Genomic DNA, 17224 nt, shown 5'->3' with positions numbered 1-17224 from the left:
GGGAAATGTGAGATACCTGCTTCAATATTTTGCTTACTTTAGGAAGGTGAATCTGTCATTCATATATTAAGTGTCAGATTGTTAAGGGAACTTAAAGTGTTAATTTTGCTCTTGTTTGAAGGTTGTGGCCGGTATGCTGGTGGACAAGGTTACAATAGCATTGGGCATTTTTGTGGAGGATGGGCCGGTAACTGTGGTGATGGTGGCATAGGAGGAAGCACTTGGTATCTAGTCTGTGATCGCTGTAGAGAAAAATACCTCCGTGAAAAACAGGCTGCTGCAAGGGAGAAGGTATTTTTATTTGGTTCTGACGATACTATTAATGATAAGAAAATCTTGTAAAAATCCCTTTTAATTATCGTACTATATCAGATAATTCTACCTAGTTGATATTAAAGATCAGCTTTTATAATAGGAATGATATACAATTCTAATATTTGTACTAGGTTAGCTATTTTTAATTACAAAAATAAATTGTATCTTGGCATATGTCAAGATATGCATATGCATATGCAGCACATATGCCTTATTTGTAATTGTTTTCCATGTAATTCTTTATTATTAATTATCTATTACTGTACACATATGCATTGCTTTTCCATTTCACCTTTATCTCTCTGAACCCTTTTCCTTTTCCTCTCTTTACCCCCTCTCTTTTTCTTAATCCTTAAGTATGCTGTAGGTCTCATGGAAACTAGAAGCACACCCAAGTAAAAATTTGCAGAACACACACACACACACACACACACACACACACATTTACTCTTTTTAAAAAAAAAAATAATTACATTTAGATTTTACTAGTTAGGTTTTCTTGATTTCCCAAGGAAAGAAAAGAAATAGTTTGTGTTTGAAATAAAAGTTGCAGGGGCGCCTGGGTGGCGCAGTCGGTTAAGCGTCCGACTTCAGCCAGGTCACGATCTCACGGTCCGTGAGTTCGAGCCCCGCGTCGGGCTCTGGGCTGATGGCTCAGAGCCTGGAGCCTGTTTCCAATCTTGTCTCCCTCTCTCTCTGCCCCTCCCCTGTTCATGCTCTGTCTCTCTCTGTCCCAAAAATAAATAAACGTTGGAAAAAAAAAAAATTAAAAAAAAAAAAAAAAAAGAAATAAAAGTTGCAGACAGTTCAGGAAAAGCTTACAGTGAATGTTCTTTTTGGTAATCACTATTATTATTTTAAAATAGGTCTATAAGTGTTTAATAATTTTTATTAGAAACTCAAAATATTTAGGTTAAGAAATTGAAATTTTGAATATGATTTGAATACTACAACAAATTTTTCTTCGCCAGGTCAAACAGTCCAGGAGGAAGCCAATGCAAGTCAAGACTCCTCGTGCCTTGCCCACCATGGAAGCTCACCAAGTGATTAAAGCAAACGCACTGTTCCTGCTGTCCCTGAGCAGCGCCGCAGAGCCAAGCATTCTGTGTTACCATCCTGCAAAGCCATTTCAGTCTCAGCTTCCCAGCGTGAAGGAGGGCATTTCTGAAGATCTTCCTGTTAAAATGCCTTGTCTCTACTTGCAGACATTAGCTAGGTAATACAACTTGGTGGTTGGTTTTCTTTTTTTTTTTAATCACTTGGGATTAATAGCCATTGTTGATTAATATCCTGCTCTGAATACCCACACTGCATTATCTATTGTATACAATAAAGAGGCCACCAGGAATTTATTTTCGGAATTGCCTTGACCAACATACGACTGGTAGGGTACACACTTTATGGTAGTAAGTATTTAAAAAAAAAAATGTATGTACTATATCAATTTGTATTATCAATACAAAATATGTCTTAGGAAATACGACTTTAGCTGTCTTTTACTTTTTGGTAAGCTGACTTCAGTCTTTTACTAGTTGGGAATGTTAAAGTGGAAAGAAACAATTTGCTCTCAAAATCTTTCATTGTTTACATTATTCATTCTGTTAGCATTTAAATGTTAGTTAGCTGGGTATCAGCTTTGTGCTAGACTTTGAAGACACCAAGATGAATGTAATAAAATCCTGACTCCCGTGTGCTCACACTCTGTGGAAAGACAGACCTACATGTAAAGAAAACATTCAAAATATTTTGTGAGGAGTACTATAATAGAAGTATGAAGAGATGCTGTTAGAGCATAAAAGAGGGAGACTACCTGAATCTTCCCAAGGAGATGGGGAAAGGTCTCCCAGAGGATCTGACACTGTAGCCGTCTTAAAAGATAAATAGAAATCCATCAAGTAGGTGATGGAGGACAGCGACTCCTCAGAGTAAAACACATGTGTGAAGACACACATGAAATAGCATTACACATTTAAGGAATCAGAGGCTGGTTAAAGCATTGGCCACTAGGAGAAACATGAAATACCCTAGAAGTGGTTACCTAAGACCAGGTAATATGGGGTAATATGTAAAAAACCAAAAATGCCATTTTACCATAATTATGGATTTTATATTTTTAGCCCTCTGGGAAGTGGACACCCACAACCCACCCCCACCCCCCGATGTAACATTTCTTGGGTCTAATTTTTCTCAAATTTGACTCTTACATATCTTCCTACCAAAAACGTGACTGACTGTATTTCAGTAGCCCATTCAAGAAACATGAGCCTGAACCAAGGCAACGATGATGGAGTCAGCAGAGAGGAAGCCTAGTAATCATAGGCATGAATGACTGGTCACAGTTGAGCACTAGGCCTACCACAGTACCAAGGTACTTTGGCCTAGGCACCTGGATAGTTAGTTGGTGGGATCATTCAAGATACCAGAGGTTGGAAAGTTCTCAAAAGGAAAGAAAATGAGTTCAATTTTGGATTTGACCTATTTGTGGCACCTAGAATATATATGTGTGAAATTGTCCGACTTTTATTTCCTCCTACTTATATCTATAATTATTTTAATACTTTACCCTTATAGAATTACATGTGCTACTTTTCTTTTATGAAAGAGATAAAAAATGAAAAATATCTATGGTGCCATCACACTTGAAGTTACTGGGTTTAATTTAATGCAGGCATCATCACGAAAACTTTGTGGGCTATCAAGATGACAACCTGTTCCAGGATGAAATGAGATATCTACGTTCAACATCTGTACCTGCCCCATACATATCCGTAACACCTGATGCAAGTCCTAATGTGTTTGAAGAACCAGAGAGCAATATGAAATCTATGCCACCAAGGTATTTCACTTCTCTCCTCTCTGTTGAATAGCCAGTGTTTGGTGGTGGGAGAAAGACTGAACTAGAAAAGAATGCTTTAGAAGTTCTTTTATATATCTGTCCATCTCAAGAAAGACATTAAGTCAGCTCTGCTAACTATTAGAGCAGTAAGAAAAAGCATACATACATGAATGAGGCATAGTCCTTGACAGCAGAGGCAGACTAGTTGGAGAGAAAAGATCAACTAAATGAAGTAAAAAGTTCCATTATATATTGTATCATGTAGTGCCGTAGTAAGTCAGACTAGAGAAAGGTCACTTTGAGGCAGTGCCTTTAGGTTTCACGGAAGAGGTAGCACCAAAAATAGATCTTGAACTTCCTGGATTATTGCATACAGTGTTCTCCTCCCCCTCACTTAGCTATGGTAGCATCAGTGTAAAGACCCTCCTGAAAACTGACTAGAAGCATCTAAATATAATGCAGAGGGAATTCGGGTACCACCGCAACTTTTTGGAGGAGGAACCATGTGATAAAAATGCAAGGATAGTCTCACAGTGTCAACTGAGAAGTTGGTAAATTTAGTCAAAGATTTCCACTAACTGTATGAAGTTGGATTGTGTTAGCAATGATTATGGGGGAAAAAGATGGATAAAAGAAATACTTGATAGGAAAAATCAGCGTGGCTAACTTAAAAAGGATAAGTTTAGTATAGCATCAAGATATCAGGTATGAGTAATTGCAAACACATTATTATTGGAAAGGAAGACATTTGCTGAAGGAAGAAAGAATATGCTTATTAAGATATGCCACTGTGTTAATACTATATGGTTGTGAATATAAACTAATATAGTGGATATTTTAATACACACAATAGAACTTATATATCCAAATGAATATATTTTCCGCTGAAAATACTTGTAATATTTCCCTCCAACTGTGTGGATTATTCATCAGAGGTTTTTTTTAGCTGCTTTTGAAGTTTTCTCCAAAGAGTACAGTCTAGCCTTTTATATCTATAAAGATAATAAAGTATCTCTAAAGGAGATAGATTTTTTTTAAGAGTTAGAAACCATTTTGAGACTAGTCTGATAAATGATTCGTTGGGTTATTATTACTCTTTAGGATCAAAATCAAGTGGTGTAAACTTCTAGGTAAAGACAATGAAATGAAGGTTCCATGTATCTTAGACTATCATAGAATATTCTGTGTATCGTAGAATATCATAGTCAAAGTAAATTCCTTTATCATAGAAGCCCCTAGTATCATCACTAGTGTCACAGAAGAAAGTGGAAATCTAGGGAATCCTATTTCCCAGAGCTCCATGCTGAAGCAAAGCAACAATCTAAGGTGCCAGGGAATGCTGCGCAGAAATGGGATAAACATGCACTCAGTGGGATGGTTCCTGGTATAGAGGATGCAATAAAATCTCAAGTTATCTCTGGGAGAGAAAAAAAAATTGGTATCAAATAGTGTGGAAAAGGAAGTCTCGGGAAATCCACTGATACTTTATCAGAACAAACAGAAGACCTAGACAGATCTGCCCCCTTAAAATATTACCAAAAGTAAAATAGATAGTATGTAATGAAAGTCAGATGAAGAACCCAATCTGAAAGAAAACTCTCTCAAGGAAAAAAAAGAACATTTCTGTAAGTACTCTAGTACCGAGAAACGTGATAATGACATAAGTTTAATGAAACAGTATGAGAATGAGATAAAAAGCAGAATGAGTAAAAAGGAGATATCACAGAGCTAAGAGGACAGACTGAAGACCAAATGAACACCATTGTAAGACTAATAAATTAGAAAAGTTTAGAAGAGTAAATTGAATGATTGACATGAAGAAAAAGTTTGAGATAATCACAGTGAGTAAAAAGTAAAAGGACAAAGAAATTATAGCAGTTAGAATGAAGATAACAGGTATGGAAACCGGACAATTCAAATGGTATCTTTAAAGTAGAAAAACCAATCAATAAAATTGAAAATGTATGGGGCACCTGGGTGGCTCAGTCGGTTGAGTGTCCGACTTCATCTCAGGTCATGATCTCACTGTCTGTGAGTTCAAGCCCCACATCAGGCTCTGTGCTGACAGCTCAGAGCCTGGAGCCTGCTTCAGATTCTGTGTCTCCCTCTCTCTCTGCCCCTCCCCTGCTCATGCTCTGTCTCTCTCTGTCTCAAAAATAAATTAAAACATTTAAAAAATTAAAAAAAAAAAAAGAAAATGTATCTAAAGCTATAATATAAGAAAAAATTTCCAAAATAATAAAGTATTGAATTTCCAGACTAAAAGGAAATTTTTATAGCAGGTAACTATGAGAAATAGCTTAGGTTGAAAAAAAAATAGCTTAAGTTATTGAAATACGAAGAAAAAAAACACTAGAAGTTTTCAAGTAACTGAGCACAGAAAAAGAAGTCATCTTGTAAAAGGAAAAGTTAGACTGAATTTGGACTTCTGTACAACAACTTCAAATGGCAGGGCACCTGGGTAGCTCAGTTGATCAAGCATCTAACTCTTGATTATAGCTCAGGTCACAATCGCACCATTTGTGGGTTCGAGCCCTGCATTGGGCACTGCTCTGGCAGCACGAAGCCTGCTTGGGATTCTCCCTCTCCCTCTCTTTCTCTGTCCCTCCCCTTTCACACCCTCTCTGTCTCTCTTAAAATAAATAAATAAACTTAAAAACAAAAAGAAGTCATCTTGCAAAGGGAAAAGTTAGACTGAATTCAGGCTTCTGTATAACAATTTTGAATGAAAAAAAAGTGAAATAATGTCTCTTTCTTCAAAAGAAAGAAAATACTACCTTAAAAATTTTACCCAGTCAGTCAGACAAACTGAAATATAAAAGATCTTGGGAATCTTAGAACTAAATTGTGGATTAATCAAAGGAATCAAATGCATGTTCTAAAAAGCATGTTTAAAAGACTATATATACTTTACACATAAGGGTAATTTTCATAAAATCTTAAATAAAAGAAACTGATTCAAGTGTTTATATTCAGCCAGGTTGAGAAATTTTAAGCATATGGTAATTCAGGAATATAGCATTTTTGAGCTATTCTTTTAAAACGTCTTGACCAGGGGCGCCTGGGTGGCGCAGTCGGTTAAGCGTCCGACTTCAGCCAGGTCATGATCTCACAGTCCGTGAGTTCGAGCCCCGCGTCAGGCTCTGGGCTGATGGCTCAGAGCCTGGAGCCTGTTTCCGATTCTGTGTCTCCCTCTCTCTCTGCCCCTCCCCTGTTCATGCTCTGTCTCTCTCTGTCCCAAAAAAAAAAAAAAAAAAAAAAAAACGTTGAAAAAAAAATTTAAAACGTCTTGACCAACTCAAGCTGTTACAAAGTTGATGAATAATGACTCCATTAAATCAGTGGTTCTCAGTGAGGGGTAAGGGGGTGGTTTTTCCTCTCAGGTGACATCTGAGCATTTTTGCTTGTCATAACTGGGCTATTTCAACAGGCATCCTAGTGTGTAGAAGTCAAGAATGTTGCTAAACATCCTACAGTACACAAGACAGCCCTCCACAACAAGGAATTACCTGATGCAAAGTAGCCACCGTTGTTAATGGTCATCTTCACTTCCTTTTGGTTTTCTTGTGTTGCTTGAATTTTTTTTTTTATATAGGCATGATCATTTTTATAAGAACAAGTCGTTATTTTTTTAGGTTATATAACAATCCTTTTTTTTTTCCAAGTTGTTGGATAAACTTCCTCTGAAAGCATAATAAATGTCTTGAATTTTATAGTAACACCATTTATAAGGTGAATTAAAATTAACATATCCCTATTCTCTGGTCATTCTGGAAGCTGTTGGCCCAAGCTGACGTCCAGGCACATTTACCCCCATGGGTTATATACAGTATTTATAGCCTGTTCAAATGAGAGTGTACATACACTTAAAGAGGTGGTGAGTGAAGCCAGGGAGGGAGTTAGCTACTTTCTAGAAAATGTATAAGCTTTACTGAGGAACATAGGCATTCAAACCTGTCTTGAATGGGGGAAAAGAAACGCAGAACTCCCAGTAAGCACCAATGTCCCTGTTTGGAAAGAAGTAACAGGAAAAAGAATACATTGAAAACAATAGCTTGTAAATTTGTCTTAGGAGGTAAAGGAAGGTATTTCTTTTTTTTATAAAATGCCTCAGGGGGCGCCTGGGTGGCTCAGTCGGTTGGGCGACCGACTTCGGCTCAGGTCACGATCTCGAGGTCTGTGAGTTTGAGCCCCGCGTCGGGCTCTGGGCTGACAGCTCAGAGCCTGGAACCTGTTTCGGATTCTGTGTCTCCCTCTCTCTGACCCTCCCCCGTTCATGCTCTGTCTCTCTCTGTCCCAAAAAAACGTTAAAAAAAAAAAAATTTTTTTTAAATGCCTCAGTAAAGGAAAATATATAACCATATTAATAACTCTTCAAGAATTTTTTTACACTTTAAACTGTATAATTTTCTTCAAGAATTTTTTAATGTTGCTATAGTAAATAGAAAAATTTTTAGTTTACTTAAACCTGAGTGAAAATCATTGAATTGTTCTAGAATGTCACTATAACTGTATGCCAAAAATCTGTTTGTTACCTTTTGTTGAACTTAGTATGGCCATGCTGTTGAAAAGTCTTTGGGCACCACTTCCCAAGAATGAGAAACCTAATTGAGCACTCAAGTACAGAGAGAACATTGAACTGTTTCACTTTCCATTTTATTAGGTTTCTGTATGTACAGATCCATTTTCTTTCTACTCAGTGCTTAGAAATATATCTGCCTGGTTTTCCTGAATATCGTGACAGATAACTTCTACCACAATGTTGTGATTCTGAAAGGAGTTTAGCACATTCAATGCCTAAGAAAAGGCTTTTTCATGTAAAAATGCAAAGTAGATTTAAGAAAACCAAAACTTTTAAGATGCAATTCTAAAATCAATCAAAATGTTAATGCTTTTGGAAAGATCAAATGGTGATTTAAAGAGAAATTGTCAAGTTGGCTTTGAATTTGTGTTTTTCCACATGAGAGGTAGGTTCATATATTTGACTCCACTGTCATAAAGTGAATATAGTTTCACTTTATTCACTTTTTCTCCTGTTTTTACCTGTCATCATCTTCTGTCTACAGTTTGGAAACTAGTCCCATAACTGATACTGATCTTGCAAAGAGAACTGTCTTCCAAAGATCGTACTCAGTTGTTGCTTCTGAATATGATAAACAACACTCCATTTTACCTGCACGAGTTAAAGCCATTCCTAGAAGAAGAGTTAACAGTGGAGACACTGGTAAGTATAAAGATAAAAAGAAAGATTCAGTGGTCCACATAATTTTGTTTGCAGGTATTTTTTAACATCTAGTTTTTGAAAGGAAATGGATTAGTTTTTTTAAGTTTATTTATTTTGAGAGAGAACATGCATGAAAGAAGAGAGCGCATGAGAGGGGGAAGGGAACAGAGAAGGAGAGACAGAATCCCAAGCAGGCTCCATGCTACCAGCACAGAGCCCAATGCAGGGCTCTAACTCACAAACTGAGGTCGTGACCTGAGCCAAGATCAAGAGTCAACGTCAGACTTAACTGACTGAGCCACCCAGGCGCCCCAGAAATGGATTAATTTTAAATCGTGGTTGACGTTCCTTTTATGAAGCTATAATTGTGCCTCTCTAAGTTTTCAATTTCAGTTGAAAGACACACTTAGAGACCATCCAGTGATTGATTTTTCAAGAATAAATTGACCTTTATAAATCTTACTTGTTAATGTTGCTGTCATGAGCTATTCCACTAAGCTTCAGTGAACTAGTAGTTGCAGTGACTTACACTTTCACAGTTATATTCTCACTCCTAATAGAAGCTTATATATACCCCTTGCAGCTGCTTCCTCTCTGAGTAGATAATTTGGGGACATAAGTAGCTCTTAATCAGTAAAAAAGTTAGACAACCTGGACTAGTTGGTATCAACAGCTCCAAATCAGGGCTGCCTGATTCTGTGTCAAGAATAAAAAAAGAAACCCAAGAGAAAAGGATAACATGGTGATGATTTATCAGGTAGCCCACTTAACTAAAATGAAGATCTGGTCTAATATTTATAGACAGATGATTCTATAACTTCTGTAGATTCCATTTAGGGGGAAAAAATACAGTTATCTTTTAGAGCATTTTAGAAAGCATGAACTTTAGATTCAGCCCTTGATTTAAAACTTAGCTTCACAATTTAATAGCTATATGATTTTATGAAAGTGAGATATTTAATCCTACTCAGCCTCAGTAAAAATTGAGGTTATGATTTGTGTCACATGTGAAAACAAAACAAAAAGCTTCAAAGACTCTATAATGAATCAGCTAGATACTATTATCTTTAATAACACTGTAAATATGTTAATTGTATATATTGCCTATGAAAGTTATTTTTTCTTTTTTTTCCAATAAATAGAGGTTGGTTCTTCCCTCTTGAGACATCCATCTCCTGAGCTTTCCCGGCTAATCTCAGCCCACAGCTCTCTTTCCAAAGGAGAACGAAATTTCCAGTGGCCAGTTTTGGCTTTTGTTATACAACATCATGATCTAGAAGGTCTTGAAATAGCAATGAAACAGGCCCTAAGGAAATCTGCTTGCCGAGTTTTTGCTATGGAGGTATGAATACATTAAATGGGGTTATTGATTCCTTGACCATACAAATCATTTGATGATTCTATTTAATGATATTACTTTTCTACCCAACAGAAATTTCCAAAAATTAAGAGACATTAGCCAATCGAAAATATCAAATGTTCACATCAAAATTAAACTCTTATGTTCATGAATATAAATGAATTTAGAGATCCATCTTTAAGCACTGTAAAGAAATTTATTTCTGTACTGCTTTATTATTTGAAAGCTATGAATGTCTTTTTAAAAAGCTTTTGTAATGATGATGTCATTTCAGTTAGAAGAATCATGAAAAGGGATGAAAAGTAGAGCTTTTCAGTTATAAATTTAACCATAATAATTTTTCTGAGTCTATTCTCTGGAAATGACAGGATCGCTAGATGTTGTATTTTTATGTATAGTAAATCTTTTGTCTTTGTCATGGGCATTATAATAAATAACCTGCCACTTGATTAATGGGAACAATATAAATATATTTAAGTTAGTGATAGCTTGGTAGAGCTTGAAAAAAAAGCTGTTTATCCGAAGTACAAGTTGGGGAAAAATGTGCTTCAGCAAATTAATATGAAGATGAAAGTTTGAAATAAAAAGTGGTTTGAAAAAATATTTCTGTATTACATTTTATAGATATTATTTTCCCTATTATGTTTTTAATCCGGACCAAAATTATTGACTATTTCAAGTTCATTGTGTTTTTAATGAAATGAAGGTCAGATGTTTTTAGTATCTTTCCTTGAAACACTTAGTGGAGATACTTTGTTTCTGAGTAAGGAGGGTTCTGCAGTTTTTAGTCCCACCTTTTTTTTTTATCTTTGACTCATTTAACCTTCATTTATTCAGGCTTTCAACTGGCTTCTGTGTAATGTCATCCAGACGACTTCTCTACATGATATTCTGTGGCATTTTGTGGCATCATTGACTCCTGCTCCAGTGGAACCAGAGGAAGAAGAGGATGAGGAAAATAAAACAAACAAAGAAAATGCAGAACAAGTAAGTGAGATTTTTGGGTTTTTCAAATTTGTCTATATTTTTATAGAAGAGTAGGACCACCTTCAGATCCTATAATAATATGCATGAGTTCACACACAGATTATATAAGCTAAAAGGCAAGAATAAAATTTCAGTGCTATCGAGCAACATAGTCACTATACTTAGTGACTGATTCCTCCCTAAATACTATTGTCATGAAGCAATGAACTGAAAGATGTATACTGCTATAGTACTGTATAAGACAGGTAAACAGGGCAACATTATTATAGAGAATATCTGTCTACAACATTGCTGTAAGTTGGCAGAGAGTGAAAGTGATACTCTGTAGGGACATGAAAGTTGTTATAGCTCTTAAGACGAAATTATTAATAGGGATGAAAATGGTTTCTACAAAAACCATTTTCTAAACATGTATGTATCTAATCATATAGCCTTAAAAATATTAAGTAAAAATTGACAGAACTGCAAGGAAAAAGAGGGAAAAAAACATCCACAATTACAGTGTGAGATTGTTTCACACTTTTCACAACTAAATATTCCTGCATAACAGACCACCCTAAAACTCAATGGATGAAAACAGTTTCCTATTGGCTGACAACTCTGTGGGTCAGCAGTTTGGGTGAGACTTAGTTCCTGCATACACGTTTAGAGTTACCCTGCTAGGAGACTGTGAGCACACTAAAATTGATACAGATACAGTATTCGTTTGGTGATTTTATTTATGAGTGACTGCATCACTTTTTCCCTAAAAGATAATACAAACATAATTAGTTCATCTGAATGTGTGTTTTGGGTATGCTTTGATTTTGGTTTTATTGTTTACATTTCTGTTACATGACTGTCTTTAGAGTATACATAACACTTTTAAGTATACATATTTTTTTGTGGGGAAAGTTCCTTCCAGCATACAGACTGGTCAACCTGCTTTCAATTTCTGTCTTAGGAGAAAGACACAAGAGTATGCGAACATCCGCTCTCAGATATAGTGATTGCGGGTGAAGCCGCTCATCCTTTACCACACACATTTCACCGCTTACTTCAAACTATCTCTGATCTTATGATGTCTCTCCCCAGTGGCAGTTCATTACAGCAAATGGCCCTAAGGTAATTGTATATCTCAGTATTCTGGGTATGTTGGAGAAGAGATTTTATGTAGTATTCAAAGCTCGAGATGCTCAAAAGACCTTTTAAATACTAAGATATAAAGAATCTCTACATTATGTGAATGGTGCTTCCCTCATTACTGCCTTAATCTGGAATTTCCTCCTTGGCTCACACCTGTTTGCCTCTCTGTAAAACAAGGATAATACATTACTTAGTGCTCTAAATTACCCCAGTCTGTAACGGTTTTCCTCACTTTTGCCCCTCTTCTACCTCAAGTAACTTGTCTCAGTGCTACCCAAGAGTAGCAATCTTAACTGTCACAAAAGGGAGAAGGAGAATGAAATCTCAGAAACAGAAATCAAAATAGGGTTTTTGAATTGAAGAGAATTTTAAGAAAAGTGAAACCTCTGTTATATGTAAGGTAGCCTAAAACTACCTTGAGGAACATTACCTACTTTTAAGTCTGAGACTGCTGAGATTTTCACATTACTTCTACATTGTGAACCTTGTCATCAGATCTTCACACTGGACCGCATGTATAAAAAATGCTCCACTGGTTTTTATAAACTGTAGATTTTTGGAGTGAATTTTGGCTACCCACATCCCTAAAGACTGGTAGAGGGGAGATTGTGTTTCCTCCTAAAAAGATTTTTGAAGTACAGGATGTGTTATATATCAGAGTATATATAACTCGGATGAATTAGTATATAATTGTAAGACTAATAAATTTGAGAGGCTTGTTTTGGTTGAGGTCACACTTGTCTGTCTGCAAGATTGATTTATTACCTTTTTTGCTTCTGTACCCTTGACGTTCATGTATCCAGGTTTTCTATATGTAGAATGAGTGAACCTTCCTTAGGTCTTACCCTATTCCAAAGAAATTACCTTTATTGTTCACAAAAAGGCGGTGATACTATTCCCTGATTTTTTTTCTATTTCTGTTTTTTCCCTAGAATATTAAGATTTTTTAAAATCTTAACTACAGAGTGCTTTCCCAGGAATTCCTTAGGAATTATTTAATACCTTGCTTATACCTTTTTAGGTGCTGGAGTCTGAAATTCAAGCAATCTGATCACCAGTTCCTCCATCAGAGTAATGTCTTTCATCACATTAACAATATTCTGTCAAAATCAGATGATGGAGACAGTGAAGAAAGTTTTAGCATCAGTATCCAGTCTGGCTTTGAAGCGATGAGTCAGGTCAGTCATTGAAAGTTGTCCTCTGTTACCCTGTTAATATTCAACGATGTATACAAGCAGAAACTGAAAGTCACTCATAAACAGTTTGATTCATTTCATTTCTTATCTCACATCTTTTGTTTTATTATCGTGAAAGATTTCCATTTCAGTGTCGTAATAATGTAAAACATGTAATAATGTGAAAACATTTGTTTCTGGTAGGAATTGTGCATAGTAATATGCTTAAAGGACTTAACCAGCATTGTTGACATAAAAACTTCAAGCCGACCTGCCATGATTGGCAGTTTGACAGATGGTTCTACGGAAACCTTTTGGGAATCAGGAGATGAGGATAAAAACAAAACTAAGAACATCACCATCAACTGTGTAAAAGGAATCAATGCCCGCTATGTATCTGTCCATGTGGATAATTCCCGAGATCTAGGGGTAAGAAAGAAAACTTAATTTGTGGCTCATTAGTTCTTTTCAGACCTTCAGTTACCATGCCCTATCCTTCTAAGTTTAGCAAAAAGATTTTCATGTGGAATTTCACTGACCAAACAGCATTTTTATACTTCCCAAGTAAATCTTACGTCTAAAAACAGATTAATAGGACTAGGGGCACTATGGAATACCAGTTCTAAAAAGAGGTGTGATTACAAATACATCCTGGCTACAGCTAAGCAGAATAAATGTCTCCTCTGTAATTGCCTACCTCCATACCCTTGTTTAAGCTATTCTCTTGGCCTGGAAGTCCTCCCCTTAAACTCTGCCTATCAGATTCTCCCCAAATCTCAAAAGACCAGCAGAGAAATCCTCTCCCGGTACCTCTTCTATAAAAATTATTCTTTCCCTTCTCTACGTTCTTCTTTCTATTACTCTGATGGCACTGAATACACTTTGACTTATCATGTAATTAGCTTTCAATTTCTAGCCTTCACCCTTAACTGTCTTGACGATGGTGGTGGGGTTTCTAGACTAACCTAAATGATCATAATTTGTATTCTCCCTAGCACTAGCCTGTTCACATGTTTCAACTGAATTAAGCACTCCTTTACAAAAGGCACTAAATAATGGGAAAAGAGTCCTGTTTTCTTGAGTGTTAAGAACCAAGAAGACACCAGCTGCCAAACTCACGTGCTTCTCCCCCCATTCCTGGGGAAGGTTACTCCTTAGAGTTTTTTCCCTCAAAATGGATGTGGCTTGCTTCAGAGCCTGCTTCAGATTCTGTGTCTCCCTCTCTCTGCCCCTCCCCCATTCACTTTCTGTCTCTCTCTCTCTCTCTCTCTCTCTCTCAAAAATAAACATCAAAAAAATTTTTAAGTAAAAACTTAGAAAAAAGAATGGATGTGGCTTGCTAATAGATACAGTATTATAAATCCCCTCTGTTGCCAAGCTTCTCCTATCCTATTCACACATTTCCTTTCCCAGGAAGACAGAGTGATGGGGTTGGGTCTTGGGTAACCTCGATAGAATGCCAACCTGAGAAGCCCAGTCTGCAGTCAGAACACTCCTCGCCATCTGCAGCCACCCCCAACTCCTGTCCATAAGTGCAGCTGCAGTGCTTCCGTGGCGGTGAATAAGAAGAAGGGGCGTAGCTAATATAAGCGTACCTCCTTTTCAGAGCCAAGAGTTTCAATTTGTACAACTACTTTATCTTACTAGAAAGTCAGGTGTAGGGGCGCCTGGGTGGCTCAGTCGGTTGGGCGTCCGACTTCGGCTCAGGTCACGATCTTGCGGTCCATGAGTTGAGCCCCGCGTCGGGCTCTGGGCTGACAGCTCAGAGCCTGGAGCCTGTTTCAGATTCTGTGTCTCCCTCTCTCTCTGCCCCTCCCCCGTTCATGCTCTGTCTCTCTCTGTCTCAAAAATAAATAAACGTTAAAAAAAATTAAAAAAAAAAAAAAGTCAGGTGTAATAAATCAAAACATTTTTCTAGCTAGAACTTACTGTTCAGTACAAAGTTATCTTTGACTCATGGTATATTTTAAGCCAGGACATACTCTCCCTCAGAACAATGATTCCAATCAGTTTGACATTTTTCCCTTTTAGGGAGATAATCATAGCAATATTCATTTTAAAATCCCCAGTAGATAAGCTGACATGTGCTTTCCTTTTAAGAAACCTCCTCTAAGTTCTGTGTATCCTTGAGGCTTATGTACCTGTGTGTCCCCAGCCTATCTACCACCAGTGCCTTATACATGGCAGTTGTTTGAATTGCATCGACCTAGAGCGCTTAAAGTATGCAATGCTCCAAGGAATTAATGTGTTAATCTGTTTCCTGATGTGCTTTGCATAAAGCTTATTCAACCTTAAGGTCTCTGACTCTAGAACTAGCATGATCTTTTTGGTACCTAATGACACTGAACTTGTTTGACATTTATTTTGTTTGCTAATGCTCCTTCCCTAGTGTGTCAAGAGGACAGAACCCATCATTCTCATATGTCCTTCTCCAAGGCTGTAAGACAGTCTTGGTACATTGTGATAGTCAAGAGTGTTTGTTAGGGAGTGGAGACAAGAGTGAAAGCAGAGTTGTTGGAAAGTCTCATGATAGAGATAGAATTTAAATGTTTAGACTTTGGATAGAAAGAAGGAATGCCAAGCTTTTCTTTCAGAGCCCATGGAGACTGAAGGTAGAATTTGTGAGAACGAGACAAGACTGGAGTTGTAAGAATGTGGTTGCTTGAGGGGCAGGGGGAGCACCTGGGTGGCCCAGTCAGTTAAGCATCTGACTTCGGCTCAGGTCATGATCTCACAGTTTGTGGGTTCGAGCCCCACGTTGGGCTGTGTGCTGACAGCTCAGAGCCTGGAGGCTGCTTCAGATTCTGTGTCTCCCTCTCTCTTTGCCCCTCCCCCACTCATACTCTGTCTCTCTCAAAAAAAATAAGTAAACATTAAAAAATTAAAAAAAAAAAAAAAGAATGTGGTTGGTTGGGCAGATGGAGTGAGATCAGTTAGGAAGAATCCATGACAGACATACAGAAGAGTTGATGTGATATCAGTAGGCTGTAAGAAATCATTATAAATTCAGTCGCAGGAATATGGAAGAATAATTGTTGTGCATTGTCTGTTTTAGAATAAAGTTACCTCAATGACCTTCTTAACTGGCAAAGCAGTAGAAGATTTGTGCAGAATAAAACAGGTAATTAAAATTTTGTCATTAAATGTTACCTAGGGAGAAATTCTTCTCAGCCTCCTCTGTTAAATTCTAATTTCGGCATGCTACCAAAGTATTCTAGGAACTCATCTGTTTACAAAACATTAAACCAACAAATAGTCCAGATACAGGAACATTTACAACCATCCCTGTGCTAATAGCCGATAGTGTCCTAAATGCTCTCCTGTCACAATCGATTATACTATACCTACAGTCCTCTACTCTGCCTCCTGCTCCCTTACAAAGAAAGATTAAGGGCACCTTAAAATGCATCACAAATCCCATTCACAATTAACACCTACACTTCAGGTTAAAATGTAGATTGTTGTCCTCTAGCCTGAAAATCTATCACAACAGTGCAACTAAATCCAGGCTGCAAGTCAATTCACAAATGAACTTTAGAAACAAGTTAGGTTGTATTTGGGCATTCTATATAAACTCACTTGTGTTAGTGAAACTTTATCAAAGCTGTTATCCCATATATGTTGACTACTTGTTTTGTTTTTCAAATCATATTGAAAGAATAAATTGAAATTTTGGATTAAACAATAAATTTTGTTTAAAAGGCTAAAAGAATTTGGGGAAATACTTCTGTTCAGTGAGATAGTATTTATGCTTAATGATTTTTCTAGAAAATTAACATTATCAATTGATTTTTTCATTTTATCAACTGAATAGAGTCAAAAACCATTTCATAGTGCATTTAAATTTAATCCTTGAAAAGTTACATTTTCAGTGAAATCAGGAATCACAAATATGCAGTTACATATTATATAATTTTTCTTCAGAAGCAGAACATATTAAGTAACTGCACATCAAATATGCTTGTCTATCTTTAAAAAACAACAAACATGGTTATCTTCAAATGGTGGTTAAATGTGAAGATGCACAAAACAGGACCTCGTGCTGATCTTGTATTTCTCCTCAGTCAGATTAGGGAAAGGACAGTCACATCAATTGTTTTAATGATTTTACTTAACATAACTTGTGCATGGAAAGTAATCAGACCTGTATTTTAATTCTCAGCTCCATGTCTGACTGAGAATCCTTCAACCTGGGTTAACCT

The 17224-nt window shown here is 36.8% G+C and overlaps 1 protein-coding gene across 10 annotated transcripts in view; it reads left to right on the top strand.

The window, feature by feature from the left end:
- MYCBP2 (MYC binding protein 2) overlaps positions 1-17224 on the top strand; it is a 286982-nt gene that overhangs the window by 239824 nt on the left and 29934 nt on the right. For all 10 annotated transcript variants that reach the window (XM_047853582.1, XM_047853618.1, XM_047853590.1 and 7 more), the window contains 10 exons: positions 122-291; positions 1287-1531; positions 2984-3151; positions 8218-8375; positions 9518-9717; positions 10573-10722; positions 11666-11826; positions 12869-13025; positions 13227-13451; positions 16078-16143. In XM_047853582.1, the coding sequence (XP_047709538.1) occupies positions 122-291; positions 1287-1531; positions 2984-3151; positions 8218-8375; positions 9518-9717; positions 10573-10722; positions 11666-11826; positions 12869-13025; positions 13227-13451; positions 16078-16143 (1700 nt within the window). The remainder of the gene's footprint in view (positions 1-121; positions 292-1286; positions 1532-2983; positions 3152-8217; positions 8376-9517; positions 9718-10572; positions 10723-11665; positions 11827-12868; positions 13026-13226; positions 13452-16077; positions 16144-17224) is intronic.

Source organism: Prionailurus viverrinus, chromosome A1 (genome assembly GCF_022837055.1).
Source record: "Prionailurus viverrinus isolate Anna chromosome A1, UM_Priviv_1.0, whole genome shotgun sequence".
Taxonomy (NCBI): Eukaryota; Metazoa; Chordata; class Mammalia; order Carnivora; family Felidae; genus Prionailurus; species Prionailurus viverrinus.
The sequence above is the reverse complement of the archived record's forward strand: the minus strand, read 5'-3'. Positions and strand labels throughout refer to the sequence as shown.